At 57.1% G+C, this 26,796-nt stretch overlaps 2 protein-coding genes across 3 annotated transcripts in view; both read left to right on the top strand.

The window, feature by feature from the left end:
* Positions 1 to 248: 248 nt before the first annotated feature.
* Positions 249 to 6,407, top strand: PEX19 (peroxisomal biogenesis factor 19). Of its 2 annotated transcripts, none has more exons than XM_054001168.1 (8): positions 249 to 362; positions 1,430 to 1,509; positions 1,598 to 1,742; positions 2,818 to 2,903; positions 3,012 to 3,170; positions 4,266 to 4,442; positions 5,661 to 5,705; positions 6,159 to 6,407. In XM_054001168.1, exons 1-8 carry the CDS (start codon positions 302 to 304, stop codon positions 6,219 to 6,221), a joined length of 816 nt encoding a protein of 271 aa, XP_053857143.1. In that variant the 5' UTR covers positions 249 to 301; the 3' UTR covers positions 6,222 to 6,407. The 2 variants fall into 2 exon arrangements, with proteins under 2 accessions (XP_053857143.1, XP_053857142.1); XM_054001167.1 differs by having other exon boundaries at positions 1,577 to 1,742.
* A 1,991-nt stretch (positions 6,408 to 8,398) lies between these two features.
* Positions 8,399 to 26,796, top strand: part of DCAF8 (DDB1 and CUL4 associated factor 8) — an 18,778-nt gene continuing 380 nt past the window's right edge. The window contains 15 exon segments of the mRNA XM_054000949.1: positions 8,399 to 8,541; positions 9,667 to 9,699; positions 12,205 to 12,274; positions 13,330 to 13,557; positions 13,560 to 13,672; positions 15,035 to 15,340; positions 16,591 to 16,735; positions 17,636 to 17,726; positions 20,537 to 20,647; positions 21,620 to 21,692; positions 21,988 to 22,045; positions 23,270 to 23,377; positions 24,661 to 24,791; positions 25,788 to 25,907; positions 25,996 to 26,142. Coding sequence (XP_053856924.1) covers positions 12,226 to 12,274; positions 13,330 to 13,557; positions 13,560 to 13,672; positions 15,035 to 15,340; positions 16,591 to 16,735; positions 17,636 to 17,726; positions 20,537 to 20,647; positions 21,620 to 21,692; positions 21,988 to 22,045; positions 23,270 to 23,377; positions 24,661 to 24,791; positions 25,788 to 25,907; positions 25,996 to 26,142 — 1,680 coding nt within the window. The 5' untranslated portion in view covers positions 8,399 to 8,541; positions 9,667 to 9,699; positions 12,205 to 12,225.

Genomic DNA, 26,796 nt, shown 5'->3' with positions numbered 1-26,796 from the left:
CCGTTCCCGTTCCCATTCCCATTCCCGTTCCCATTCCCATTCCCATTCCCGTTCCCGTTCCCGTTCCCATTTCCATTCCCGTTCCCGTTCCCATTCCCATTCCCATTCCCGTTCCCATTCCCATTCCCATTCCCATTCCCATTCCCGTTCCCGTTCCCGTTCCCGTTCCCGTTCCCGTTCCCATTCCCGTTCCGTGTTTTCCATGGGGCGGGGCCAGAGGAGGGGGCGTGTCCTCCCGGGGGCGGGGAGGGGCGTGTCCTGCGGCAGCGCCCCCTGGCGGCGGAGGGCGGAGCGGGCCAAGATGGCGGCGGAGCCGGGCCCGGGCCCGGGGCCCGACGCGGAGCTGGAGGAGCTGCTGGAGAGTGAGGGGGCCGGGGGGACCGGAGGGGACCGGGGGGGACCGGGGGGACCGGGGGGGACCGGGGGTCATTGGGGTGCGGGGGGCTGCGCGGCGTTGGGAGCGATGGGGGTCATGGGGTGCGAGGTGGGCCGGGGGTCATTGGGGTGAGGGGGCAGCGGGGGGGGCCGGGGGTCGTGAGGGGCCGGGGGGGGTATTGGGGTGAGGGGGGGTCTGGGGGTTATTGGGGTGAGGGGGTCCTGAGGGGTTGGGGGAGTTATTGGGGTGAGGGGCTGGGGGTTGTTGGGTGCTTTGGGGGTTCAGGGTTGGTTTGGTGTAATGGGGTTGGGGGTCACTGGGGTGAGGGGGGGTCAGGAGGGACTGAGGGGGGTTTTGGCTTGGGGGGGCTCGGGAGTTCTTGGGGTGAGGGGGGTCTGGGGGTTGTTGGGGTGAGGTGGGTTGGGAGGGGCTGGGGGGTTATTGGGGTGCAGTTTTGGGGTGCAGTTTTGGGGTCTGAGTTATTGGGGTGCAGTTTTGGGGTGGGCGTTATTTGGGTGCAGTTTTGGGGTGCAGTTATTGGGGTGCAGTTATTGGGGTGCAGTTCTGGGGTGCAGTTTTGGGGTGGGGGTTATTGGGTGGGCGTTATTGGGGTGCAGTTATTGGGGTGCAGTTTTGGGGTGGGCGTTATTTGGGTGCAGTTTTGGGGTGCAGTTTTGGGGTGCAGTTATTGGGGTGCAGTTTTTGGCGTGGGCGTTATTGGGGTGCAGTTCTGGGGTGCAGTTTTGGGGTGGGGGTTATTGGGTGGGCGTTATTGGGGTGCAGTTTTTGGGGTGCAGTTTTTGGGTGCAGTTATTGGGGTGCAGTTATTGGGGTGCAGTTTTGGGGTGCCGTTATTGGGGTGCAGTTTTTGGGGTGCAGTTATTGGAGTGGGCGTTATTGGGGCGCAGTTTTTGGGGTGCAGTTCTGGGGTGCAGTTTTAGCACACTCATTTCACCTACAGCCAGCCGGTGCCCGTGACCTCCCTGTGGGGGCACCGCACCCCTTTTCCCACCCCCTTTTCCGGGGTCCCCCTGACCCCAAACCCCCCCGCAGGTGCCCTGGACGACTTCGAGCGCAGCCGCCCCGCTCCCCCTGCCCCTCCCAGCTCCTCCTGCCCCCCCGACTCGGCCAAGGTGGGCACCCCAAATCCCCCGCGGGGCGCGCTGGGCCGCGCCGGGGCCGCGCTGACGCCGCGCCCAGGGCTCGCTGTTCTCCTCGCAGGAGAGGTTCTTCCAGGAGCTCTTCGAGGGCGAGCTGGCGGCGCAGGCGGCCGCCGAGTTCCAGGAAGCCATGCAGGAGCTGGCCCGCCAGGAGCCCCAGCTCGTCGAGCAGTTCCAGAAGCTCTCGGAAGCTGCCGGAAAAGTCGGTGCGTGGGGCGGGCACGGCGGGATGCCAGCCTGGAATGGGCATCGCAGCCGTGGCCCGTTCACAGCCCCATCTGGAACTGTGCGAGTGCTTGGGGTGGGGGACAGCGCCCCATGGGACACCCCATAATCCCCATTATTCCCATTGTTCCCAATCCCATCTGGAATTGTCCCCCCATTTGGGACTGGGGACAATGCCCCAGTGGGACACCCCATTATTCCCATTATTCCCATAATCCCCATTATTCCCATTATTCCCCTTATCCACCATTCCCAATCCCATCTGGAACTGTTCCGAGTGTTTGGGGTGGGGGCCAGCACCCCAGTGGGACACCCCATTATCCCCATTATTCCCATTATTCCCATTATTCCCATTATTCCCATTATTCCCGTTATCCACCATTCCCAATCCCATCTGGAATTGTCCCCCCATTTGGGACTGGGGACAATGCCCCAGTGGGACACCCCATTATTCCCATTATTCCCATTATTCCCGTTATCCACCATTCCCAATCCCATCTGGAACTGTTCCGAGTGTTTGGGGTGGGGGCCAGCGCCCCATGGGACACCCCATTATCCCCATTATTCCCATTATTCCCATTATTCCCATTACTCCCAATCCCATCTGGAATTGTCCCCCCATTTGGGACTGGGGACAATGCCCCAGTGGGACACCCCATTATTCCCATTATTCCTATTACTCCCATTATTCCCATTATTCCCATTATCCACCATTCCCAACCCCATCTGGAATTGTCCCCCCATTTGGGACTGGGGAGAACTCCCCAGTGGGACACCCCATTATTCCCATTATCCCCCATTCCCAATCTCATCCCAACCCCATCCCATTCCCATTCCCATTCCCAATCCCATTCCCAACCCCGTTCCCATTCCCATTCCCATCCCCATTCCCATCCCCATTCGCAATCCCATTCCCATTCCTAACCCCGTTCCCATTCCCAACCCCATCCCCATTCCCAATCCCATCCCCATTCCCATTCCCATTCCCATTCCCATTCCCATTCCCATTCCCATCCCCATTCCCATCCCCATCCCAACCCCGTTCCCACCCCGCAGGCAGCGACGCGGCCTCGCAGCAGGAATTCACCTCCTGCCTCAAGGAGACCCTGAGCGGGCTGGCCAAGAACGCCAATGACCTCCAGGTACTCCTCCCTCCCAGCCCTTCCCGGGGGTCTCCCAGGGGTCTCCCGGGGGTCCCGGGGGTCTCCCGGGGGTCCCGGGGGGCTCACGGGGGTCCCGGGGTCCCGCAGAATTCTCCGGGCTCCGAGGAGGAGCTGGCCAAGGCCCTGGAGGGGCTGGGGCTGGACGAGGGCGGCGGGGACGGCGTCCTGCCCGTCATGCGCAGCATCATGGAGTCCCTGCTCTCCAAGGACGTGCTCTACCCCTCCCTCAAGGAGATCACCGAGAAGGTGGGACCCCAAAAACCGGGAGGGGACCCCAAAAACCGGGAGGGGACCCCAAAAAACCTGGGAGTGTTCCCAAAACCCTGGGGGTGTCCCTTGGACACAACGAGTAGGGGTCATGGGGACATGGTGCAGTCCCTGCTGTCCAAGGATGTGCCCTGTCCTTCCCTCAAGGAGATCACCGAGAAGGTGGGACCCCAAAAACCAGGAGGGACCCCAAAAAACTGGGAGGGGTCCCAAAAAACCTGGGGAGGGTCCCTGGGGGACATGGTGCATTCCCACTGTCCAAGGACGTGCTCTGCCCTCGACCCCTTGTGGGGTCTGTCCGTGTCACCCCCAGGGCCGCACTGGGACACTTCCCCCTTTTCTCCAGGATTTGGGGGTGCCATGGGGGATTTGGGGGTTCCCGCAGTGTCCCCTGCCTGTCCCCTGCGTGTCCCCAGTGCCAGGAGTGGCTGTGGCAGCACGAGGGGTCCCTGTCCCTGGAGCAGAGGGAGTGGTTCTGTGCCCAGTAGGGGCTGGGGGGGCTGGGGATTTGGGGGTGCCATGGGGGATTTGGGGGTGCCATGGGAGATTTGGGGGTTCCTCCAGTGACCCCACTGTCCCCTCGATGTCCACCTCAATGTCCCCTGCCTGTCCCCAGAGTGGCTGTGGCAGCGCGAGGGCTCGCTGTCCCCAGAGCAGCGGGCACGGATTGGGGCTGGGATTGGCTGGGATTGGCTGGGATTTGGGGGTTCCTCCAGTGACCCCGCTGTCCCCTGACTGTCCCCTCGATGTCCCCCGCTGTCCCCAGTACCCGGAGTGGCTGCGGCAGCACCAGGGCTCGCTGACCCCAGAGCAGCGGGCGCGGTTCAGGGTGCTGATGGGGCTGGGATTGGCTGGGATTTGGGGGTTCCTCCAGTGACCCCAGTGTCCCCTGACTGTCCCCTCGATGTCCCCTCGGTGTCCCCTGCCTGTCCCCAGTACCCCGAGTGGCTGTGGCAGCGCGAGGGCTCGCTGTCCCCGGAGCAGCGGGCACGGATCGGGGCTGGGATTGGCTGGGATTGGCTGGGATTTGGGGGTTCCTCCAGTGTCCCCTCGGTGTCCCCCCACTGTCCCCAGTACCCCGAGTGGCTGCGGCAGCACGAGGGCTCGCTGTCCCCGGAGCAGCGGGCGCGCTTCGGGGCGCAGCAGGCGCTGATGCTGCGGATCTGCGCGGAGCTGGAGCGGGAGCGGCCGGAGGAGCCCGAGGGGCAGCGCCGCGAGCGCTTCGAGACCCTGCTGGACCTGATGCAGCAGGTGCGGCCCGAGGGGCCCCCCTGAGCCCCCCTGAGACCCCCTGAGACCCCCCTGTGTCCCCCTGAGACCCCCTGAGACCCCCTGAGACCCCCTGAGCCCCCCCGTGTCCCCCTGAGACCCCCCTGTGTCCCCCTGAGACCCCCTGAGACCCCCTGAGCTCCCCTTCTGTCCCCCTGAGCCCCCTTTCTCTCCCCCCGTGTCCCCCTGAGCCCCCCTGAGCCCCCCTTCTGTCCCCCCGTGTCCCTCTGTCCCCCCGTGTCCCTGTGACCCCACTCCATGTCCCTCGGTCACCCCTCCTTCTGTCCCCTACTCCGTGTCCCCTCTGACCCCTCCTTCTGTCCCCCCATGTCCCTCTGTCCCCCCATGTCCCTCTGTCCCCCCATGTCCCTGTGTCCCACCCTGTCCCTGTGTCCCCCCCATGTCCCTGTGTCCCCTCTGTGTCCCCTCTGTCCCCACCCTGTCCCTGTGTCACCCCCGTCCCTGTGTCCCCTCTCCATGTCCCTGTGTCCCCCCCCGTCCCTGTGTCCCCCCATGTCCCTCTGTCCCCCCCATGTCCCTGTGTCCCCTCTCCATGTCCCTGTGTCCCCCCCCTGTCCCTGTGTCCCCCCATGTCCCTCTGTCCCCCCCATGTCCCTGTGTCCCCCCCATGTCCCACTGTCCCCCCCGTCCCTCTGTCCCCCCCTGTCCCTCTGTCCCCCCCATGTCCCTCTGTCCCCCCCCGTCCCTGCGTCCCCCCCTGTCCCTCTGTCCCCCCCATGTCCCACTGTCCCCCCATGTCCCTGTGTCCCCCCCATGTCCCTCTGTCCCCTCCATGTCCCTGTGTCCCCCCCATGTCCCTCTGTCCCCCCCATGTCCCTGTGTCCCCCCCCTGTCCCTCTGTCCCCCCATGTCCCACTGTCCCCCCATGTCCCTGTGTCCCCCCCTGTCCCTCTGTCCCCCTCGTCCCTGTGTCCCCCCCTGTCCCTGTGTCCCCCCCTGTCCCTGTGTCCCCCCCATGTCCCTGTGTCCCCTCTCCATGTCCCTGTGTCCCCCCCATGTCCCACTGTCCCCCCCTGTCCCTCTGTCCCCCCCTGTCCCTGTGTCCCCTCTCCATGTCCCTCTGTCCCCCCCTGTCCCTGTGTCCCCCCCCATGTCCCTGTGTCCCCCCCCTGTCCCTGTGTCCCCCCCTGTCCCTCTGTCCCCCCCATGTCCCTGTGTCCCCTCTGTGTCCCCTCACAGCTGCAGGACCTGGGCCACCCCCCCAAGGAGCTGGCAGGGGACACGGTGAGTGTTTGGGGTCACTCAAAGGGTTTGGGGTGGTCCTGTAGATTCGGGGGGACCCCAGAGGGTTTGGGGTGACCTCATAGAATTGGAGTGATCCCATAGAATTGGGGTGCCCTCATGGCTTTGGGGTGCTCCCCAGCTTTGGGATACCTCCATACATTTGGGGTGTCCCCATTTTGGGGCGCCCCAGCTGTGGGGTGACCCCCATACATTTGGGGTGCCCCCATCCATTTGGGGTGTCCCCGTTTTGGGGTGTCCCCGTTTTGGGACGCCCCAACTTTGGGGTGTCCCAGCTTTGGGGTACCCCCATTTTGGGGTGCCCCAGCTGTGGGGTGTCCCCGTTTTGGGGTGCCCCAGCTGTGGGGTGCCCCCATGCATTTGGGGTGCCCCAGCTGTGGGGTGCCCCCGTTTTGGGGTGCCCCGGCTGTGGGGTGACCCCGCTGTCCCCCGCAGCCGCCGGGACTGAGCCTGGAGCTGCCGGGGGGGCTCTCGGGGGAGCAGTGCCGCCTCATGTAGGGCACTTTTGGGGTCCCCCCCCGGCCGGCCCTACACCAGGGCGAAGAGGAGCCCGGCGGGGTTGGGACCTCCCCCCCGCACCCCAACTTTGGGGTTTTTGGGGGTGGGGGGCGCAGGGACCCCCCCCGGATGGGGAGGTGTCCCCCCCTCACCCCGGTGACCCCAATAAAGAGCTGGTGACGGGAACGGCTGCGCTGCAGTGGGGACACGGGGACCCTACAGGGACATTGGGGGGGCTATGGGGACATTGGGGACCCTATGGGGACATTGGAGACCCTACAGGGACATGGGGACCCTATGGGGACATTGGGGGGCCCTACAGGGACATTGGGGGGCCTATGGGGACACGGGGGGCCTATAGGGACATTGGGACCCTATGGGGACACGGGGACCCTACAGGGACATTGGGGGGCCTATGGGGACATTGGGGACCCTACAGGGACACGGGGGGCCTATGGGGACACGGGGACCCTATGGGGACATTGGGGGGCCTATAGGGACATTGGGACCCTATGGGGACACGGGGACCCTACAGGGACATTGGGGGGCCTATGGGGACATTGGGGACCCTACAGGGACACGGGGGGCCTATGGGGACACGGGGACCCTATGGGGACATTGGGGGGCCCTACGGGGACACGGGGACCCTACAGGGACATTGGGGGGGCTATAGGGACACGGGGACCCTACAGGGACACGGGGGGCCCTATAGGGATACTGGGGGGTCCTATAGGGACACAGGGGGGGCCCTACAGGGACATGGGGGGGCCTATAGGGACACGGGGGGGCCTATAGGGACATTGGGGACCCTACAGGGACACGGGGGGCCCTACAGGGACATGGGGACCCTACAGGGACACGGGGGGCCTATGGGGACATTGGGGGGCCCTACAGGGACATGGGGGGCCCTATAGGGACATGGGGGGCCCTATGGGGATATTGGGGACCCTACAGGGACACGGGGACCCTACAGGGACATTGGGGGGTCCTATAGGGACACAGGGGGGGCCCTACAGGGACATGGGGGGGCCTATAGGGACATTGGGGACCCTATGGGGATATTGGGGACCCTAAAGGGACATGGGGGGCCTATAGGAATACTGGGGGGTCCTATAGGGACACGGGGACCCTACGGGGACATTGGGGCCCTATAGGGACATTGGGGGGCCCTACAGAGACACTGGGACCCTACAGGGACACTGGGGACCCCACAGAGATGGGGGGCCCTATAGGGATGGGGTGGCCCTATAGGGACATTGTGGGGGGGAACAGAGTGACCTCAAGCAGGGGTGACCCTACAGTGACTCTCCAATGCCATCCTACAACATTGGGGTGGGGACCCTATAACCACACTGGTGACCCTACAGCGACCCTACAACAGGGGTGACCCTGCAGTGACCCTGAACAGGGGTGACCCTACAATAACACAGGTGACCCTGCAGTGACCCTATAACACCCTGGGAACCCCATAACCCCATGGGGACCCCACAGTGACCCCATAACCCCACAGTGACCCCATAACTCCATGGTGACCCTACAGTGACCCCATAACCCCCCTGGGGACCCTGCAGCGACCCTACAACAACACTGGGGTGACCCTACAGTGACCCTAAACATGAGTGACCCTGCAGTGACCCTATAACCCTCCTGGGGACCCCACAGCGACCCCACAACCCCATGGGTGACCCCGCAGTGACCCCATAACCCCCATGGGTGACGCCATAACCCCCCTGGGGACCCCACAGTGACCCCACAACCCCCATGGGTGACCCCATAGCCCCATGGGGACCCCACAGTGACCCCACAACCCCACAGTGACCCCACAACCCCCTTGGTGACCCCATAACCCCCCTGGGGACCCCACAGTGACCCCATAACCCCATGGGGACCCGGCAGCGACCCTACAACAACATTGGGGTGACCCTACAGTGACCCTAAACATGAGTGACCCTGCAGTGACCCCATAACCCCATGGGTGACCCCATAGCCCCATGGGGACCCCACAGTGACCCCACAGAACCGGGGGTTGGGGTTGGGGGGGGGGGCGCCGTTCCCATGGCAACGCCGGGGGTTGGGGGGGGCGCCCCCGCCGCTGTCGCGCAACGGCCGCCGCCGTAAAGCGGCGCGCGCGGTGCCGCAAAAGCGTCGGCCGGCGCCGCCAAGCGAGGCGGCGGGGGCGGCGCGTTAAAGATGGCGGCGGCGGGGCCCGGTCCCGGGGCCGGCGCTGGAGCGGCCGGGGGGACCCGCGGCGGCCGCCACTGAGCCCGGCCGCACCCCCCGGCACCGTCCGGGACCCGCCGGGAGCCTCCGGGACGCTCGGGTCGGTGCGCGGCCTCCGCCGGCTCCGGTGCGGCCGCGGCCCCCGCGGGCTCGGGCCTGCCCCGGGCCCGGGGCGGGATCCCGGGAGGGGCGGGGGGAGCCCGGGGGGAGGTTTGGGGGTACCCCGAGTGTTCGGGGGGGGCTTTGGGCGAGCCCCGGAGGGAGCCCGGCGGGGTTTGGGGGGGCCCTGAGGGGTCCTGGGGGGACCTTGAGGCTCTGGGGGGGTTTGGGGGACCCTGGAGTTTTCTGGGGGGAATCTCGGGGCTTTTGGGGAGGTTTTGGGGGGTCCTTGTTGCTTTTGGGGGGGTTTTGGAGAACCCGTGAATTTTTTGGGGGGGTCCCTTGGGGGTTTTGGGGCGTCCTTGAGCCTTTGGGGGATCCCTTAGGGAGGTCCTTGGGTTTTTGGGGGGTCCTGGGTGGGGTTTTGGGGGACCCTTGAGTTTTTCTGGGGAGTTTTGAGGGGTCCTTGAGGTTTTTTTGAGGGGATCCCTGAGACTTTGGGGGTCCCTGAGGTTTTTGGGATCTGGGAATTTTTGGGGTGATCCCCAAGCTTTTGGGAGGGGTCCCCCGATAATTTTTTTTTGGGGGGGGGGTGGTTCCCGGAGGTTTTTTTTTGGGGTCCCCTGAGACTTGGGAGGTCCCCAAAAACTGGGAATTCCCAGGAATTGAGGGGAATTCTCAGGGATTTCCCAAAAATTAGGAATCCCCAAAAATTTGGGGTCCCCAAGGACGGAGGGAATTTTTTTGGGATTGGGGGGGGGGGGGGTTCCCCAAAATTTGGGGTCCCCAAAAATGGGGAATTCCCAAGAATCAGGGAATTCCCAGGAATCTGTGGGGGATTGTCAGCAGTTGGGAAGATCCCAAAAAATTTGGGATTTTTCCATGGGATTTGGGGGGGGTTCCCCAATATTTGGGAATTCTCAAAGATCAGGGGGGGTCCCCAAGGATTGGGGGAGGAGTCCCCAAAATTTGGGGTTCTTTAGGAATTGGGGGGGGGGATTTCCAGGAATTTGGGTGTTTCCCAGGAATTTGGGGGTTTCCCAGGAATTTGGGATGGTTCCCCAGGGATTTTGGGGGGTCCCCAAAATTGGGGGTCCCTGACCTTTGCCCCCCACGCTCCCCCCAGCTCCAGCCCCGCTGTCCCCGGCACCTGGCCCAGGTGAGTGCGCCCGGGTCCCGCGGGGTGGGGGGGATTTGGGGGATTTTTGGGGGGGATTTTGGGAAGATTTTTGGGGTTTCGGGAGGTTTTTGGTATTTCTTAAGGCTTAGGGGAACTCCTGGGACATCCCAAGGGATTTGGGGGATCCATCCCTGAGGATTTGGGGCCTCCATCCTGTGGAATTTGGGGGTTTCATCCCTGAGGATTTGGGGGATCCATCCCAAAGGATTTGAGGGATCCATCCCAAGGGATTTGGGGGATCAATGCTGTGGAATTTGGGGGTTTCATCCGCGAGGATTTGGGGGATCCATCCCAAAAGATTTTGGGGATCCATCCCGAGGGATTTGGGGGCTCCATCCTGTGGATTTGGGGGATCCATCCCAAAAGATTTGAGGGATCCATCCCTGAGGGATTTGGGTTCTCCATCCCAAAGGATTTGGGGGATCCATCCCAAGGGATTTGGGGGATCAATGCTGTGGAATTTGGGGGTTTCATCCCTGAGGATTTGGGGGATCCATCCCAAAGGATTTGGGGGATCCATCCCTGAGGATTTGGGGCCTCCATCCTGTGGAATTTGGGGGTTTCATCCCTGAGGATTTGGGGGATCCATTCCTGAGGGATTTTGGGCATCCGTCCTGAGGGATTTGTGTTCTCCATCCCAAAGGATTTGGGGGATCCATGCCGAGGGATTTGGGGATCCATCCCAAAAGATTTTGGGGATCCATCCCGAGGGATTTGGGGGCTCCATCCTGTGGAATTTGGGGGGTTCATCCCTGAGGATTTGGGGGATCCATCCCAAAAGATTTGAGGGATCCATCCCTGAAGGATTTGGATTCTCCATCCCAAAGGCTTTGGGGGATCCATCCCTGAGGGATTTTGGGATTTTATCCTGAAGGATTTAGGGGATCCATTTAGGAGGATTTTGGGGCTTTGTTCCTGAGGATTTGGGGATTTCATCCCAGAGGATTTGCAGTTCCATCCCTGAGGATTTGGGGCCTCCAGTTTCTCCCAGTTTCTCTCCCAGTCTCTCCCAGTTTCTCCCAGTTTTTATCCCAGTTCCTCCCAGTTTACCCCAGTTTTTGTCCCAGTTTTTCCTGGTTTCTCCCAGTTTCTCTCCCAGTTTCTCCCATTTTTTTTCCCAGTTTCTCTCCCAGTTTCTCCCATTTTTTTCCCAGTTTCTCTCCCAGTTTCTCTCCCAGTTTCTCCCAGTCTCTCCCAGTTTCTCTCCCAGTCTCTCCCAGTTTGGGGGGGCAGCAGGGAGCCTGGATCCCGTTTCCAGAGGCTCTGGAATGCCCCGGGATATTTTTGGGATATTTTTGGGAGCAGCAGCGTCAGCCTGAGCCTGTCCAGATGCGCTCAGGCAGCCGCGGAATCCCGGGATTTTGGGAGCATTCCCTGCAAATTCCCAAATTTCCCACCCCCCTCTGGATCAGGAATGGATTCCCAGCCTTGGGAAGCTCCTTCCCCATCCCTCACCTGGGAATGGGAGCAAAAAATTCCCGGGATTGGAGGCGAAAATGGTGGGGTTTGAAGGGGGAGGGGTAATTCCAGTGCTGGCCCTTGGCGTTGTGTGGGATTCCAGCAGAATTCCAGGGAATTCCATGGAATTCCAGGGCTCTGCTGCTGCCCATTCCCACGGGAATGGGGTTTTTTGGGAGGCTGGGGGACTGGCACGGCTCTCCTGGAGAGATTCCAGAGGGAATTTTTGGTGGGAATGTGTTTAAAGGTGGATCTTTAGAATCCCAGATCCCTCGGGATCGGATTTTCCCGGGATGCTGAGCAGGGCTTGGGTGTCCTGGAGCATTCCCAGGTGGCTTTTCCATGGAAAATGGGGATTTTGGGAACAGACTCGACCCCGTGGGGCTCTGTGGCAGGTGGGAAAACGGGAATTTTGTGTGGGAATGTTCCAAAATGGATTTTTGGGATCACAGATCCCTCGGGATCAGATTTTTCCGGGGTGCTGAGCAGGGCTTGGTTGTCCTGGAGCGTTCCCAGGTGGTTTTTCCATGGAAAATGGGAATTTTGGGAACAGCCAGGCCAGGCTTGGGTGTCCTGGAGCATTCCCAGGTGGTTTTTCCATGGAAAATGGGGATTTTGGGAGTGCCCGCGGTGCTGGGGTGGGTTGGGGACAAGGGGACATCCTGTGGTGGCCTTGGCAGGGCTGCTCCAGCTCCGTGTCATGGTGTCCCCATGTCCCCCTGTCCCCATGTCCGTGTGTCCCTGTGTCCCCATGTCCCCCTGTCCCTGTGTCCCCGTGTCCTCCTGTCCTGTGTCCCCATATCCTCATGTCCCATGTCCCCATTTCCCCCTGTCCCTTGTCCTGTGTCCCCATGTCCCCCTGTCCCCATGTCTCATGTCCCCATGTCCCCATATCCTCATGTCCCCATGTCCCCATGTCCCCCTGTCCTGTGTCCTCCTGTCCCTGTGTCCCCCTGTCCCTGTGTCCCCGTGTCCTCCTGTCCCCTGTCCTGTGTCCCATGTCCCCATGTCCCCATGTCCCCGCAGGGATTCCCGTGGGAAGCGGCGATGTCGGACAAGGGCGGCAGCATGGACGGCAGGACGGACATTGTCAACGGTGAGGGGACAGCTGGGGACAGGGAGGGGGACAGGGGACAGCCAGGGGACAGGGGACAGCCAAGGGATGCTCAGGGGACAGCCAGGGGCACTGGGGATAGCTCAGGGGACATCCAGAGGGACATGGAGTGGGACAGGGGACAGGGGGAGGACCAAGGGACAAACAGGGACAGTGTCACAGTGGCACTGAGGGTGACACTGTGACAGAGGGACAGGGTGGCAGGGTCATAGGAAGCAGGACGGGAGGGGACAGTGAGGGGGACAGCAGGGGTGACAGGGTGGCAATGAAGGTGGCAGGCTGTGGCAAGTGACAGTGAACATGGCAGGGATGGTGACAAGGGAACGGTGACAGCGAGGGTGGCAGCAGAGGTGACAGTGAGGGGGCCAGGGTGGCAGTGATGGTGACAAAGTGACTGTGGTGGTGACAGTGATGGTGCCAGAGTGTCAGCGCAGGCGCCAGCCACGGTGCCACCACACTGTCCCCATGTCCCTGTCCCCAGGCCTGTCCAGCAGCCCCAAGGACATGTCTGCTGAGGAGGGCCGGTGTCACTGTGCTGTCCCCATGGCAGTGTGACATTGTGACACTGTGCTGTCCCCATGGCAGTGTGACACTGTGACACTGTGCTGTCTCCATGTCCCTGTCCCCAGGCAGCCTGTCCAGCAGTGTGGTGACACTGGTGACACTGTGCTGTCCCTGTCCCCAGGCAGCCTGTCCAGCAGTGTGGTGACACTGGTGACACTGTGCTGTCCCTGTCCCCAGGCAGCCTGTCCAGCAGCCCCGAGGACATGTCTGCCGAGGAGGGCCGGTGTCACTGTGCTGTCCCCATGTCCCCGTGGCAGTGTGACACTGTGACACTGTCCCCATGTCCCCATGGCAGTGTGACACTGTGACACTGTCCCCATGTCCCTGTCCCCAGGCAGCCTGTCCAGCAGTGTGGTGACCCTGTGACACTGTGCTGTCCCCATGTCCCTGTGGCAGTGTGACACTGTGACACTGTCCCCATGTCCCCATGGCAGTGTGACACTGTGACACTGTCCCCATGTCCCTGTCCCCAGGCAGCCTGTCCAGCAGCCCCGAGGACATGTCTGCCGAGGAGGGCCGCGAGACGTCCTCGGGGATCGAGGTGGAGGCGTCCGACCTGAGCCTGAGCCTGATGGGCGACGACGCCGGGGCCGCGCGGGGCCGCGCCAGCGACAGCGACAGCTCCGGCGACAAGGACAGCGACAGCATGGACGACACCGGCCACTACTCCATCCCCGAGGAGCCGCGGCACGACGAGGACGAGACGAGGAGGAGGAGGAGGAGGAGGAAGAGCCGCGCGCCCGGCGCAGGGCGCCCCGCAAGCGGCCGCCGCACGAGCGCGACTCGTCCGACGAGGAGCAGGCGCTGGAGGACTGGGTGGCTGTTGGTTCTGTCAGCTTTGCAGAGGGGAGGCTGAGGGGCTAAATGAGGGGTTAGAAGAGGTTTTAGGTGAGGTTTTAAAAGAGGTTTTAAGTGAGGTTTTAAAAGAGGTTTTAAGTGAGGTTTTAAGTGAGGCTTTAAAAGATTTTATTCTGTTCTCGGTGCGTAGCGAGACACAGGAGATGTAAAATGTGATGGCTGTTGGTTCTGTCAGCTTTGCAGAGGGGAGGCTGAGGGGCTAAATGAGGGGTTAGAAGAGGTTTTAGGTGAGGTTTTAAAAGAGGTTTAAGTGGGGCTTTAAAAGATTTTATTCTGTTCTCGGTCTCGGTGCATAGCGAGACACAGGAGATGTAAACTGGGTGGCTGCTGGTCCTGTCACCTTTGCAGAGGGGAGGCTGAGGGGCTGCTGATTAACCCAGTAGGATATTAATTAAGGAAACATCTGCCATCCATACTCAGCATTGTCTTTCACCAATTAGGAGAGATCTGGGTAATTCAGGCTTCTGAAGCCCTTTTTATTTTTCCCCCTTCTTTTTCCACTGAGAATTACGTCTGTACAGCACTGACTGAAATAAGTCAGTTTACAGCTAAAACATACTGCAACACCTACTGGAAGTAGGAGAACTGAAGGAAAAAGGAGCTTATCATTTTAAAAAATAACGAGGGACCCAAAGTGACCCTACAGTAACATCGGGGTGACCCTAAATACCAGTGACCCTACAGTAATGTCAGTTTTTTTCTGTAAAAACAGAAAGTTTTTACACTTGATTATGGAAAGTGACCCTAAATATCTTTGGGGTGACCCTAAACACAGACAACCCTACAGTAACGTTGGTTTTCTCTGTAAAAACTGAGAAAGTTTTTCATTATGGACGGTCACCCTACAGTAACATCAGGGTGACCCTAAACACCAGTGACCCTACAATAACAAGGGACCCAAAGTGACCCTACAGTAACATTGGGGTCACCCTAAACACCAGTGATCCTACAGGAACGTTGGTTTTCTCTGTAAAAACTGAGAAAGTTTTTCATTATGAAGGGTGACCCCAAACACGAGTGACCCTACAGTAATGTTGGTTTTCTCTGTAAAAACTGAGAAAGTTTTTCATTATGGAGGGTGACCCTAAACACCAGTGACCCTACAATAACAAGGGACCCAAAGTGACCCTACAGTAACATTGGGGTCACCCCTAAACACGAGTGACCCTACCCTAACGTCGGTTTTCTCTGTAAAAACACCGAGTTTTTCCACTCGCTTGTGCAAGACACAAAGCAAACCCTGCCAGATCGTAGACTCCTGTACGTTACCCCTAGCAGGCGACAGGATCCACGCCGTGCCAACATCCGTGTGTGTCCCAGGTGGCCTCGGAGACGTGGGCGCTGCCGCGGCCGCGCTGGCGGGCGATCCCGGCGCTGCGGCAGCGCCAGCTGGGCGGCTGCTCGCGCTTCGTGGCGCAGGCCTGCGGCGCCCGGCTCTTCGTGCAGAAGTTCCGGCTGCAGCACGGCCTGGAGGGGCACACGGGCTGCGTCAACACGCTGCACTTCAACCAGCGCGGCACCCGCCTGGCCAGCGGCAGCGACGACCTCAAGGTGCTGGTGTGGGACTGGCTGCGGCGCCGGCCCGTGCTGCAGTTCGACAGCGGGCACAAGAGCAACGTCTTCCAGGTGGGCACGGCGGGGTTTTGGGGTGGAATCACCCAGGGGACGCCTTGGCCGGGTGGGTTTCCTGAAGTTCACGGCGTGTGCTGAAATTTGTCTGGCTGTTTGGGGTGGGAGAGGCCCAAGAAAAGCTCAGCTGGGAAAGGAGTGAAGGGATGTGGGAGCAGGTTGGGTGTGATTTTGGGGTGGAATCCCAAAGGGGTGTCTCAGCATCCATCATCCAGATGGGTTTCCCAGAGTTTGTGGGTGTTTGTTTAGGTGGTGGTCTAAAATTTATCGGGTTGAGGGTTCCTGTTCGGGGTGGGAGAGGGTCCCAGGAACAGCTCAGCTGGGAAAGGGAATGCTTGGGAAGAGTGTCACTGGAGTGAAGGGATGTGGGAACAGGTTGCGTGGGGTTTTGGGGTGGAATCCCAAAGGGGTGCCCCAGGATCCATCATCTGGATGGATTTCCTGAAGTTCACGGGTGTGTGTTGAAATTTATCGGGCTGAGGGTTCCTTTTTGGGGTGGGAGAGGCCAAGAAAAGCTCAGCTGGGAAAGGGAATGCTTGGGAAGAGTGTCACTGGGGTGAAGGGATGTGGGGGCAGGTTGGGTGTGATTTTGGGGTGGAATCCCAAAGGGGTGCCCCAGGATCCATCATCTGGATGGGTTTCCTGAAGTTCACGGGTGTGTCTTGAAATTTACCGGGCTGAGGGTCCCTGTTTGGGGTGGGAAAGGGTCCCAGAAAATCCCAAAGGGGCGTCTCAGCATCCATCATCCAGATGGGTTTCCCAAAGTTTGTGGGTGTTTGTTTAGGTGGTGGTCTAAAATTTATCGGGTTGAGGGTTCCTGTTTGGGGTGGGAGAGGGTCCCAGGAACAGCTCAGCTGGGAAAGGGAATGCTTGGGAAAGGATCTGGGAACGGGTCCCCAAATCCCACAGGTGTGCCCTGAAATCCATCATCTTGGGGGTCTCTTTTTTGGGATGGGAGAGGGTCCCAGGAAGAGCTCAGCTGGGACAGGGAAAGGTGGCACTGGAGAGAAGGGATGTGGGAGCACATTAAGATTTTGGGATGATTCCCAGGGGAGATTTTGGGATGATTCCCAGGAGATTGTGGGATGATTCCCAGGGGAGAGTTTGGGATGATTCCCAAGAGAACTGGGACAATTCCCAGAACAATTCCTTTCCCCTCCCCACCTCCTCTGCGATTCCCCCTTTCCTTCCCCCTCTCCCCCTGTCCCTTTTTCCCATTTTTTTCCCTGATTTCCATGTTTTTCCAGGCCAAGTTCCTGCCCAACAGCGGTGACTCCACGCTGGCCATGTGTGCCCGGGACGGGCAGGTGCGCGTGGCCGAGCTCTCGGCCACCCAGTGCTGCCGCAGCACCAAGCGCGTGGCCCAGCACAAGGGGGCTTCCCACAAGGTGAGGGGGATCCCAAAATTCCAAATCCCGGGATTTGGGGTGCCTGGGAATGGGAGAACGCAGTGGGAATGGGGGTGGGAGCAGCGGTGGGAGCAGGGGATGTCACCACCCAGGTGACAGAGCTGTCACAGCACCGAGCCCAGCACAAGGGGGACTCCCACAAGGTGAGGGGGATCCCAAAATTCCAAATCCCGGGATTTGGGGTGCCTGGGAATGGGGGAACGCAGTGGGAATGGGGTGGGAGCAGGGGATGTCACCACCCAGGTGACAGAGCTGTCACAGCACCGAGCCCAGCACAAGGGGGACTCCCACAAGGTGAGAGGGATCCCGGGAATGGCAAATCCCAGGATTTGGGGTGTCTGGGAATGGGGGAATTTTGTGGGAATGGGATGGGGATGTCACCACCCAGGTGACACCCGGTGCTGTCACAGCACTGAGCACGTGGCCCAGCACAAGGGGGCTTCCCACAAGGTGAGGGGGATCCCAGAATGCCAAATCCCAGGATTTGGGGTGCTTGGGAATGGAGGAGATCTCCTTTTCCTGGAGATCCAAGGGGTTTTTGGGAGAAAGGAAGAAAGGAAGGGATTTTCCCACTTCTTGCGTGCAGCGGAAATCAATTCCCAAATGTTTCAAGGCTTGGATGTGGCCATTGTCACCTGTGATGAGGGGGGTGGGTTTAGCCACTCCATTAAAATCCAGGAATTTTGGGATTTTCCCACTTTTTGGTTGCAATTCAGACTCTTGTCTGTGCTGTTGTCCCCATGACATCACCCAGATGACATCACTGCAGTTCAGGGCAGGAATCCCCAAACCTGGGGTTTTTCCAGGTGGATTTTCCTGGTTTTTGGGATTTTTGGGAGCTATTCCCTCTGTTTTTTTCCCTTTTTCCCCCCAATCCCAGCTGGCGCTGAGCCGGACTCGCCCTGCACGTTCCTGTCTGCGGGGGAGGACGCCGTGGTCTTCACCATTGACCTGCGGCAGGACCGGCCCGCCTCGTGAGTGAGGGGGAAAATGGGAGTTCTGAGGGGAAAAGTGGGAATTCTGAGGGGAAAAGTGGGAATTCTGAGGAGAAAAGTGGGAATTCTGGGTGGGAAATGGGAATTCTGTGGGAAGAAAAGGGGATTTGGCGTGGGAAATGGGGATTCCATCAATGTGAAGCAGGGCCGGCCTGCCTTGGAAGTGATGGGATAAACAGGAATTCTGAGGGGAAAAGTGGGAATTCTGAGGGGAAAAATGGGAATTCTGGGCAGGAAATGGGAATTCTGTGGGAAGAAAAGGGGATTTGGGGTGGGAAATGGGGATTCCAATTGATCTGCAGCAGGCCCAGCTTGCCGTGTGAGTGACCAGAAAACCAGGAATTCTGAGGGAAAAAGTGGGAATTCTGAGGGGGAAAATGGGAATTCTGGGCAGGAAATGGGAATTCTGTGGGAAGAAAAGGGGATTTGGGATGGGAAAACAGGGATTCATTGATCTGCAGCAGGACTGGCCTGCTTTGGAAGTGACGGGGTAAACAGGAATTCTGAGGGGGAAAAGTGGGAATTCTGAGGGGAAAAGTGGGAATTCTGAGGGAAATATTGGGAATTCTGAGGGGAAAAGTGGGAATTCTGGGTGGAAAATGGGAATTCTGTGGAAGAAAAGGGGATTTGGGGTGGGAAATGGGCATTCCATCAATCTGCAGCAGGACCAGCCTGCCTCGGAAGTGATGGGGTAAACAGGAAATTCTGAGGGGGAAAAGTGGAATTCTGGGTGGGAAATGGGAATTCTGTGGGAAGAAAAAGGGGATTTGGGGTGGAAAATGGGGATTCCATTGATCTGCAGCAGGCCCAGCTTGCCGTGTGAGTGACCAGAAAACCAGGAATTCTGAGGGGAAAATTGGGAATTCTGAGGGGGAAAATGGGAATTCTGAGGGGAAAAATGGGAATTCCGGGCAGGAAATGGGAATTCTGTGGGAAGAAAAGGGGATTTTGGGGTGGGGAAACAGGGATTCCATTGATCTGCAGCAGGACTGGCCTGCCTTGGAAGTGATGGGGGTAAACAGGAATTCTGAGGGGGAAAAGTTGGAATTCTGAGGGGAAAAAGTGGGAATTCTGAGGGGAAAAAGTGGGAATTCTGGGTGGGAAATGGGAAATTCTGTGGGAAGAAAAGGGGATTTGGCATGGGAAAATGGGGATTCCATCAATCTGAAGCAGGACCAGCCTGCCTCGGAAGTGACGGGGGGGTAAACAGGAATTCTGAGGAGGAAAAGTGGGAATTCTGAGGGAAATATTGGGAATTCTGAGGGGAAAAGTGGGAATTCTGGGTGGGAAATGGGAATTCTGTGGGAAGAAGAGGGGATTTGGGGTGGGAAATGGAGATTCTGTCGATTCGGCGGCAGGACCGGCTGTGCCTCATGAGTGAGGGGAAAAACAGGAATTCTGAGAGGAAAAATGGGAATTCTGTAGAAAAAAAGGGGATGTTGGGGGGGGAAAAAGTGGATTTTAGATGTGAGACAGGTGTGGGTTTGGGAATAACAGGTGGGAAGTGGGGAAAACCGGGAATCTGGAGGGGAAGCAGGTGGGATTTGGGGAAAAACCAGGGTTTTTTTTTTTGGAAATCAGCGATTTTTGGGGAAATCAGGTTATTTTGGCTTGGGATTTTTTGAAAAATTGAGATTTTTGCAGGAAAATTTGGTATATTTTGACGTGAATATTGAAAAAATGAATATTTTTGGGAGAAAAGTGGAATTTTTTTTTTGAAAATTGAGTTTTTTGGGGGAAAAATGATTTTTTTTTTTTTTTTTTTTAACCAGAATAATTTTGTGAGAAAACCTTTTTTGGGGGAAAGCAGATTGTTTTTTGGGGGAAAACCACTGGTTTTTGAGGGAAAACTGGCTGTTTTTTGAGGAAACCCAGGGGACTCTTGGGCGAAACCTGATTATTTTAGAGGGGAAAACTGGTTTTTTTTTTGTGGGAAAAGCAGGGATTTTTTTGGGTAAAACAGTTTTTCTGTCTCACTGTATTTTCCCAAGCCTCTGAGCTGTCATTCTGGAGGCTGATCCAGCCCAAATCCCAGGGTTTCATAACCAGGACGAGCCCTTTAATCCCTGATCCCGCCCGGAATCCGTGGCTGGAGCCGATCCCAACCCCCTCCCTGGGCTGCATCCCTTTGGAATTCTCACCCTGGCAGAGCCAACTCCAAATTTTCCCTCCTGGAATGGCCCAAATTCCCTCAAATCCCAGCTGTTTTCAGAGATTTTTTGGAAAAAATTGGGTTTGTTTTTTTTTTTTTTAGTGGGGTTTTTTTGGGGAAAAAAATTGGGGATTTTGGGGGAAAATTGGGATCTTGGGGGGAATAATGGGGATTTTGCAGGGAATAATGGGGAATGGTGGAAAGGAAAATGAGGATTGTGTCAGGAAAATGGGGATTTTTTTTTTTTGGAAAAAATGGGAATTTGGTAGGGGAAACAGGCAGGATTTGGGGGATAACAGGTGGAGTTCGGGGGAAAATCCGGGTTTTTTTGGGAAATCACATTTCCCTTGGGAATTTCCAACCCCCTCCCTGTCCTTTGGGCCGGATCCCTTTGGAATTCTCACCCTGGTGGAGCCAATCCTGAATATTTCTCTCCTGGAATGCCCCAAATTCCCACAAATCCCAGCTGTCTTTAGGGGAAAACTCCCCCAAATCCCATTTTCCCTTTGGGAATTCTGCCAATGCGCCCCAAACCCTGCAGATTTTCCCTTAGGGAATATTCCCCACCCTCATTGCCCAAATCCTGCTGAATGGGAATTGGGCTGGGATTGGGGTTGATCCCATGGATTTTTCCCAGGAAATTGGTGGTGACAAAGGAGAAGGAGAAGAAGGTTGGGCTCTACACCATCTTTGTCAACCCTGCCAACACCTCCCAGTTCGCTGTGGGCGGCCGCGACCAGTTCGTGAGGTGAGGCCAAACTGGGAGCACTGGGAGGGCCAAAATCCTGGGATTTCCCATCCCAAATCCAGCCTTTCCCCATCCCAAATCCAGCCTTTCCCCTTCCCACGTCTGGGACTTCCCAAATGCTCCCCTGCCCCTTTCTGAATCTGCCTGGTTCCCTTCCCAAGCCAGGGGCTGGGACCAGTTTGGGAGGTTTGGCCAAACTGGGAGCACTGGGAGAGCCCAGATCCAGGGATTTCCCTTCCCAAATCCAGGGATTCCCAAATCCAGGGATTCCCAAATCCACCTCTTTCCCTTCCTAAATCCCCAATTTTACCTTCCCAAATCTGGGACTGGGACCAGTTTTTGTGGTGAGGCCAAACTGGAGCACTGGGAGCTCCCAAATCCATGATTTCCTCACCTCAAATCCATGAATTCCTCTTCCCAAATCCAGGGATTTCCCTTCCCAAATCCAGGACTTCCCAAATCCCCAACTTCCCCTTCCCAAATTCCCCATTCCCAAATCAGGGGCTTGGACCAGTTCATCCAGTGAGGCCAAACTGGGAGCACTGGGAGCCCCCAAATCTGGGTGGATCCGGGCACAGAATTCCAGGGAATTTTAGGATGGAATCTGAGGCATGGGAATTTTTTTTTCTGCCCCAAATCCCCAGGGAATTTTAGGATGGAATTTTGGCTATGGGAAGATCATTCCTGCCCCAAATCCCCAGGGAATTTTAAGATGGAATTTTGGGCGTGGGAACATAATTTCTGTCCCAAATTTGGGTTTATCCTGGCACAAAAATCCCAGGGAATTTTAGGATGGAATTTTGGGTGTGGGAACATAATTTCTGTCCCAAATTTGGGTTTATCCTGGCACAAAAATCCCAGGGAATTTTAGGATGGAATTTTGAGCCCTGGGATCTCAGAACGGGAATTTTGGGGTTAAAAAAGCCTCCCTGGAGTGAACCCAACCTTTTTTTTTTCCCCTGTTTCCTGCAGGATTTATGATCAGAGGAAAATCGATGAGAACGAGAACAACGGAGTCCTGAAGAAGTTCTGCCCTCACCACCTGGTACTGGGGATACTGGGAGCACTGGGAGCACTGGGAGGGCACTGGGAGCACTGGAGGGCACTGGGAGCACTGGGAGGGCACTGGGAGCACTGGGATCACCCCATGGGAAGAGGCTGCTCCTTTTCCTGGAAAACCCTTCAGGAAGAGGTGGAAAAAACTCCCAGAAATCTTTTTTTTTTGGTTTTTTTCCCCCCTCAATCCCCATTTTCTGCCTCCCTAAATCCTCGTCTGGGAGTTTAACACTCAGAATTCCCAGGGAAAGGGGCTGGATCCGAGGTTTTTCCCACTTTTCCAGGTGAACTGCGAGTCCAAAGCCAACATCACCTGCCTGGTCTACAGCCACGACGGCTCAGGTGAGTCCAGGTGGGGATTTGGGGAGTTCTGGGGGGGTCCCACTCCTTCAAACCCCCTCATTTCCCACCAAAAAAAATCAGATTTTCCCCAAAAATACCCATTTTCCAAAAAAACCCCACATGTTTATCCTCAAACAAACACCTCTTCCTCCTAAAAAAACTGGCTTCCCCTCACCAAATCCCATGTTTTCCAAAATAAAAATAATTTCCCCCTCAAAAAAACCCTGTTGAGCTCCAGATCCTCCTGCTTTTCCCAATTTTCCTCCTGTTTTCCCCATTTTCCTCCCATTTTTTCCCATTTTCCTGCTGTTTTTCCCCTTCCCCCATTTTTTCCCTTTTCCCCATTTCCCCTGCTGGTTTTCACCATTTCCCCTCCTGCTTTTTCTCCATTTTCCTGCTTTTTTTCTCCCTTTCCCCATTTTCCCCCATTCTCCTCCTGGTTTTCCCCATTCTCCTCCCATTTTTTCCCGTTTTCCTCCCGTTTTTCCCCTTCCCCCATCTCCCCATTCCACTTCTCCCCATTTTTTCCCTTCTCCCCATTTTCCTGCTCTTTTTCCCCATCTTCCCACTGTTTTTTTTCCCATTTCCTTGCTGCTTTTCCTTGATTCCCCCCCATTTATTCCCCATTTCCCCCCATTTCCCCCTTGTTTCTTTCCCAGTTTCCCCATTTATTCCCATTTCCCTGTGTTTATTCCTATTTCCTGTGTTTATTCCCATTTTCTCCTCATTTATTCCAATTTCCCCCCATTTATTCCCATTTCCCCCATTTATTCCCATTTCCCCCCATTTATTCCCATTTTCCCCCCATTTATTCCCATTTTCCCCCATTTATTCCCATTTTCTCCCCATTTATTCCCATCTCCCTCCCGTTTATTCCCATTTCCTGTGTTTATTCCCATTTCTCACCATTTATTCCCCTTTTCCCCCCGTTTATTCCCGTGTTTTTCCCGTGTTTATTCCCGTGTTTATTCCCGTGTTTCTCCCGTGTTTTTCCCGTGTTTTTCCTGTGTTTATTCCGTGTTTATTCCCATGTTTTTCCCGTGTTTTTCCCGTGTTTTTTCCCGTGTTTTTCCTGTGTTTTTCCCGTGTTTTTCCCGTGTTTTTCCCGTGTTTTTCCCGTGTTTATTCCCATGTTTTTCCCGTGTTTTTCCCGTGTTTTTCCCGCGTTTTTCCCGTGTTTTTCCCGTGTTTTTCCCGTTTTCCCCACGTCTGTCCCCGTTGCAGAGCTGCTGGCCTCGTACAACGACGAGGACATTTACCTGTTCGACTCGGCGCACAGCGACGGCGCGCAGTACAGCCGGCGCTACAAGGGGCACCGCAACAACGCCACGGGTAACGCCCCAAAAACAGCCCAAATCCACCCCAAAAACAGCCCCAAATCCACCCCAAAAAACAGCCCCAAATCCACCCCAAAAACAGCCCCAAATCACCCCAAAACCAGCCCCAAATCGCCCCAAATCACCCCAAAAACAGCCCCAAATCCACCCCCAAATCCACCCCAAAAACAGCCCCAAATCGCCCCAAATCCACCCCAAAAACAGCCCCAAATCACCCCAAAAACAGCCTCAAATCCACCCCAAATCCACCCAAAACCAGCCCCAAAACCAGCCCCAAATCCACCCCAAAAACAGCCCCAAATCACCCCAAAAACAGCCTCAAATCCACCCCAAATCCACCCCAAAACCAGCCCCAAAACCAGCCCCAAATCCACCCCAAAAACAGCCCCAAAAACAGCCCCAAAAACAGCCCAGAAACAGCGCAGTACAGCCGGCGCTACAAGGGGCACCGCAACAACGCCACGGGTAACGCCCCAAAACCAGCCCAAATCCACCCCAAAAAACAGCCCCAAATCACCCCAAAAACAGCCCCAAATCACCCCAAAAACAGCCCCAAAACCAGCCCCAAATCCACCCCAAATCCATCCCAAAACCAGCCCCAAATCCACCCCAAAAACAGCCCCAAATCCACCCCAAAACCAGCCCCACACCAGCCCTAAACCAGCGCAGTACAGCCGGCGCTACAAGGGGCACCGCAACAACGCCACGGGTAACGCCCCAAATCACCCCAAAATCCATCCCAAATCACCCCAAAACCAGCCTCAAATCCACCCCAAATCCACCCCAAAACCAGCCCCAAATCCACCCCAAATCCACCCCAAAACCAGCCCCAAATCCACCCCAAATCCATCCCAAATCACCCCAAAAACAGCCCCAAAGTCAGCCTGGAAACAGCCCCAAATTACCCCAAAAGTATCCCAAAACAGCCCTAAACCAATGCAGTACAGCCTGTGCTACAAGGGGCAACTGCACAGCACCACAGGGAAACACCCCAAAATACCCCAAAATACCCCAAAATACCCCCAGAACAGTCCAGTACAGCTGGTGCTACAAGGGGCACTGCAACAACACCACAGGTGGAGAAACGCCCCAAATACATCCCAATACACCCCAAAAATGACCCGAAACCACCCCAAAACACCCTGGAGATCCCAAAAAAACCCTTCTGGGAAACTTTTGCTTTGCCTTCCCGGCCAGGAATTCCACTGGAGACAACCCCAACCTCCCCTTTTTCCTGTTTTTTTCCCGTTTCCCCCTGGTTTTTCCCCGTTTTTCCAGTGAAAGGGGTGAATTTCTACGGCCCCAAGAGCGAGTTCGTGGTGAGCGGCAGCGACTGCGGCCACATTTTCCTGTGGGAAAAATCCTCCTGCCAGATCGTGCAGTTCATGGAAGGGGACAAGGGCGGAGTGGTGAGGCCCCAAAATTCCCAAATTCCCTTTTTTCCCCCCATCCCACCCCTGCATTCATCCCCTTTCTCCCACTGCTCCGACCCCAAAAGCAGCGGGATCGTCCCGTTCCCGGTTCCCAGGGGTTTGGGGGTGGGGCAGGATCCCAAATTTGGCCGATTCCCGAGGATCCTGTGGGATTTTTCCAGGTGTTTCCTGCAGGAAAGGGAAGTGCCTGTGCTGGGAATGGCCCCGTCCTGAATTTCCTCTGCTGGGAACTCCTGGCTCCCCTGCTTGGGGATGGGCAGGAAGGGCCCCTTCCCTTTTTCCTTTTTTCCCTTTTTCCCTTTTTCCCTTTTTCCCTTTTTCCCTTTTTCCCTTTTTCCTTTCCCCCCCCCTTTTCCTCCCTTTTTCCCCCTTTTCCCCCTTTTTTTCCCCTTTTCTCACCCCCTTTTCCTCATTTTTTCCCAGGTGAACTGCCTGGAGGGGCATCTCCCCTATTCCCATTCCCAATCCCATTCCTGACCCCACAATTCCCATTTTTCCCATTTTTCCCATTTTTTCCCCAGCTGAACTGCCTGCAGGGACAGCTCCCCCATTCCCAATCCCCCTCCTGACCCCACAATTCCCATTTTCCCCATTTTCCCCCCTTTTTTTCCCCAGCTGAATTGCCTGGAGTGTCAGCTCCTCCATTCCCAATCCCCCTCCTGACCCCACAATTCCCATTTTTCCCATTTTTTCCCCTTTTTTTTCCCCAGGTGAACTGCCTGGAGTGTCAGCTCCCCCATTCCCAATCCCCCTCCTGACCCCACAATTCCCATTTTTCCCATTTTTTCCCCCATTTTTCCCCAGGTGAACTGCCTGGAGTGTCAGCTCCTCCATTCCCAATCCCCCTCCTGACCCCACAATTCCCATTTTTCCCCAGGTGAACTGCCTGGAATGTCAGCTCCCCCATTCCCAATCCCCCTCCTGACCCCACAATTCCCATTTTTCCCATTTTTTTCCCCTTTTTTTCCCCAGGTGAACTGCCTGGAGCCTCACCCCCACCTGCCCGTGCTGGCCACCAGCGGGCTGGACCACGACGTGAAGATCTGGGCTCCCACGGCCGAGGCGCCCACGGAGCTGCGGGGCCTCAAGGAGGTGGGTGGGGCTGTCCCGGCCCATTCCCGGCCCATTCCCAGCCCATTCCCGGTTTTTCCCTGGAATGTGGCTCTGTTCCCCCCCGCAGGTGATCAAGAAGAACAAGGTGGAGCGGGACGAGGACAGCCTGCACCACACGGACATGTTTGACAGCCACATGCTCTGGTTCCTCATGCACCACCTGCGCCAGCGCCGCCACCACCGGGTACGGCTGCCCCGTGCTGGGGGCACCTCCGCTCCCCCTTGCCCTGCCTTTGCCCACTCTACCTGCCTTCTCCCACTTTTCCCTGCTTTTTCCCACTTTTCCCTGCTTTTTTCCCACTTTTCCCTGCCTTTTCCCACTTTTCCCTGCTTTTCCCCCACTTTTCCCTGCATTTTCCCACTCTAACCTGCCTTTTCCCACTTTTCCCTGCTTTTTTCCCACTTTACCCTGCCTTTTCCCTGCTTTTTTCCCACTTTACCTGCCTTTTCCCTGCTTTTTTTCCCAGTTTTCCGTGCTTTTCCCCCACTTTCCTCTGCTTTTTCCCACTTTTCCCTGCCTTTTCCCTGCTTTTTTCCCACTTTTCCCTGCTTTTTTCCCACTTTTACCTGCCTTTTCCCTGCTTTTTTCCCACTTTTGCCTGCTTTTCCCCCACTTTCCTCTGCTTTTTCCCACTTTTCCCTGCCTTTTCCTACTTTGCCCTGCCTTTTGTCTGCTTTTCCCCCACTTTTCACTGCCTTTTCCCTGTTTTTTCCCACTTTTCCCTTCTCCTTTCTCTGTCTTTTCCTGTTTCCTGCCTCTTTTCCTACTTTTCCCCCATTTCCCTGTTCCTGACCCCATTTCCCCGTTCCTGTCCCCATTTCCCCGTTCCTGATCCCGTTCCTGCCCCCATTTCCCCGTTCCTGCCCC

The sequence above is a fragment of the Vidua macroura genome, chromosome 29, assembly GCF_024509145.1.
Source record: "Vidua macroura isolate BioBank_ID:100142 chromosome 29, ASM2450914v1, whole genome shotgun sequence".
Lineage (NCBI taxonomy): Eukaryota > Metazoa > Chordata > Aves > Passeriformes > Viduidae > Vidua > Vidua macroura.
Note: the sequence above shows the minus strand (reverse complement) of the source record. Positions and strands in the feature narration are given on the sequence as shown.

Excerpts from the sequence above, each read along its gene's own strand:
- PEX19 (XM_054001167.1), top strand. The coding sequence starts at position 302 with ATGGCGGCGGAGCCGGGCCCGGGCCCGGGGCCCGACGCGGAGCTGGAG. Across the intron at positions 363-1,429 it reads GCTGGAGGAGCTGCTGGAGA|GTGCCCTGGACGACTTCGAG; the intron begins GTGAGGGGGCCG and ends ACCCCCCCGCAG. Across the intron at positions 3,171-4,265 it reads TCAAGGAGATCACCGAGAAG|TACCCCGAGTGGCTGCGGCA; the intron begins GTGGGACCCCAA and ends CACTGTCCCCAG.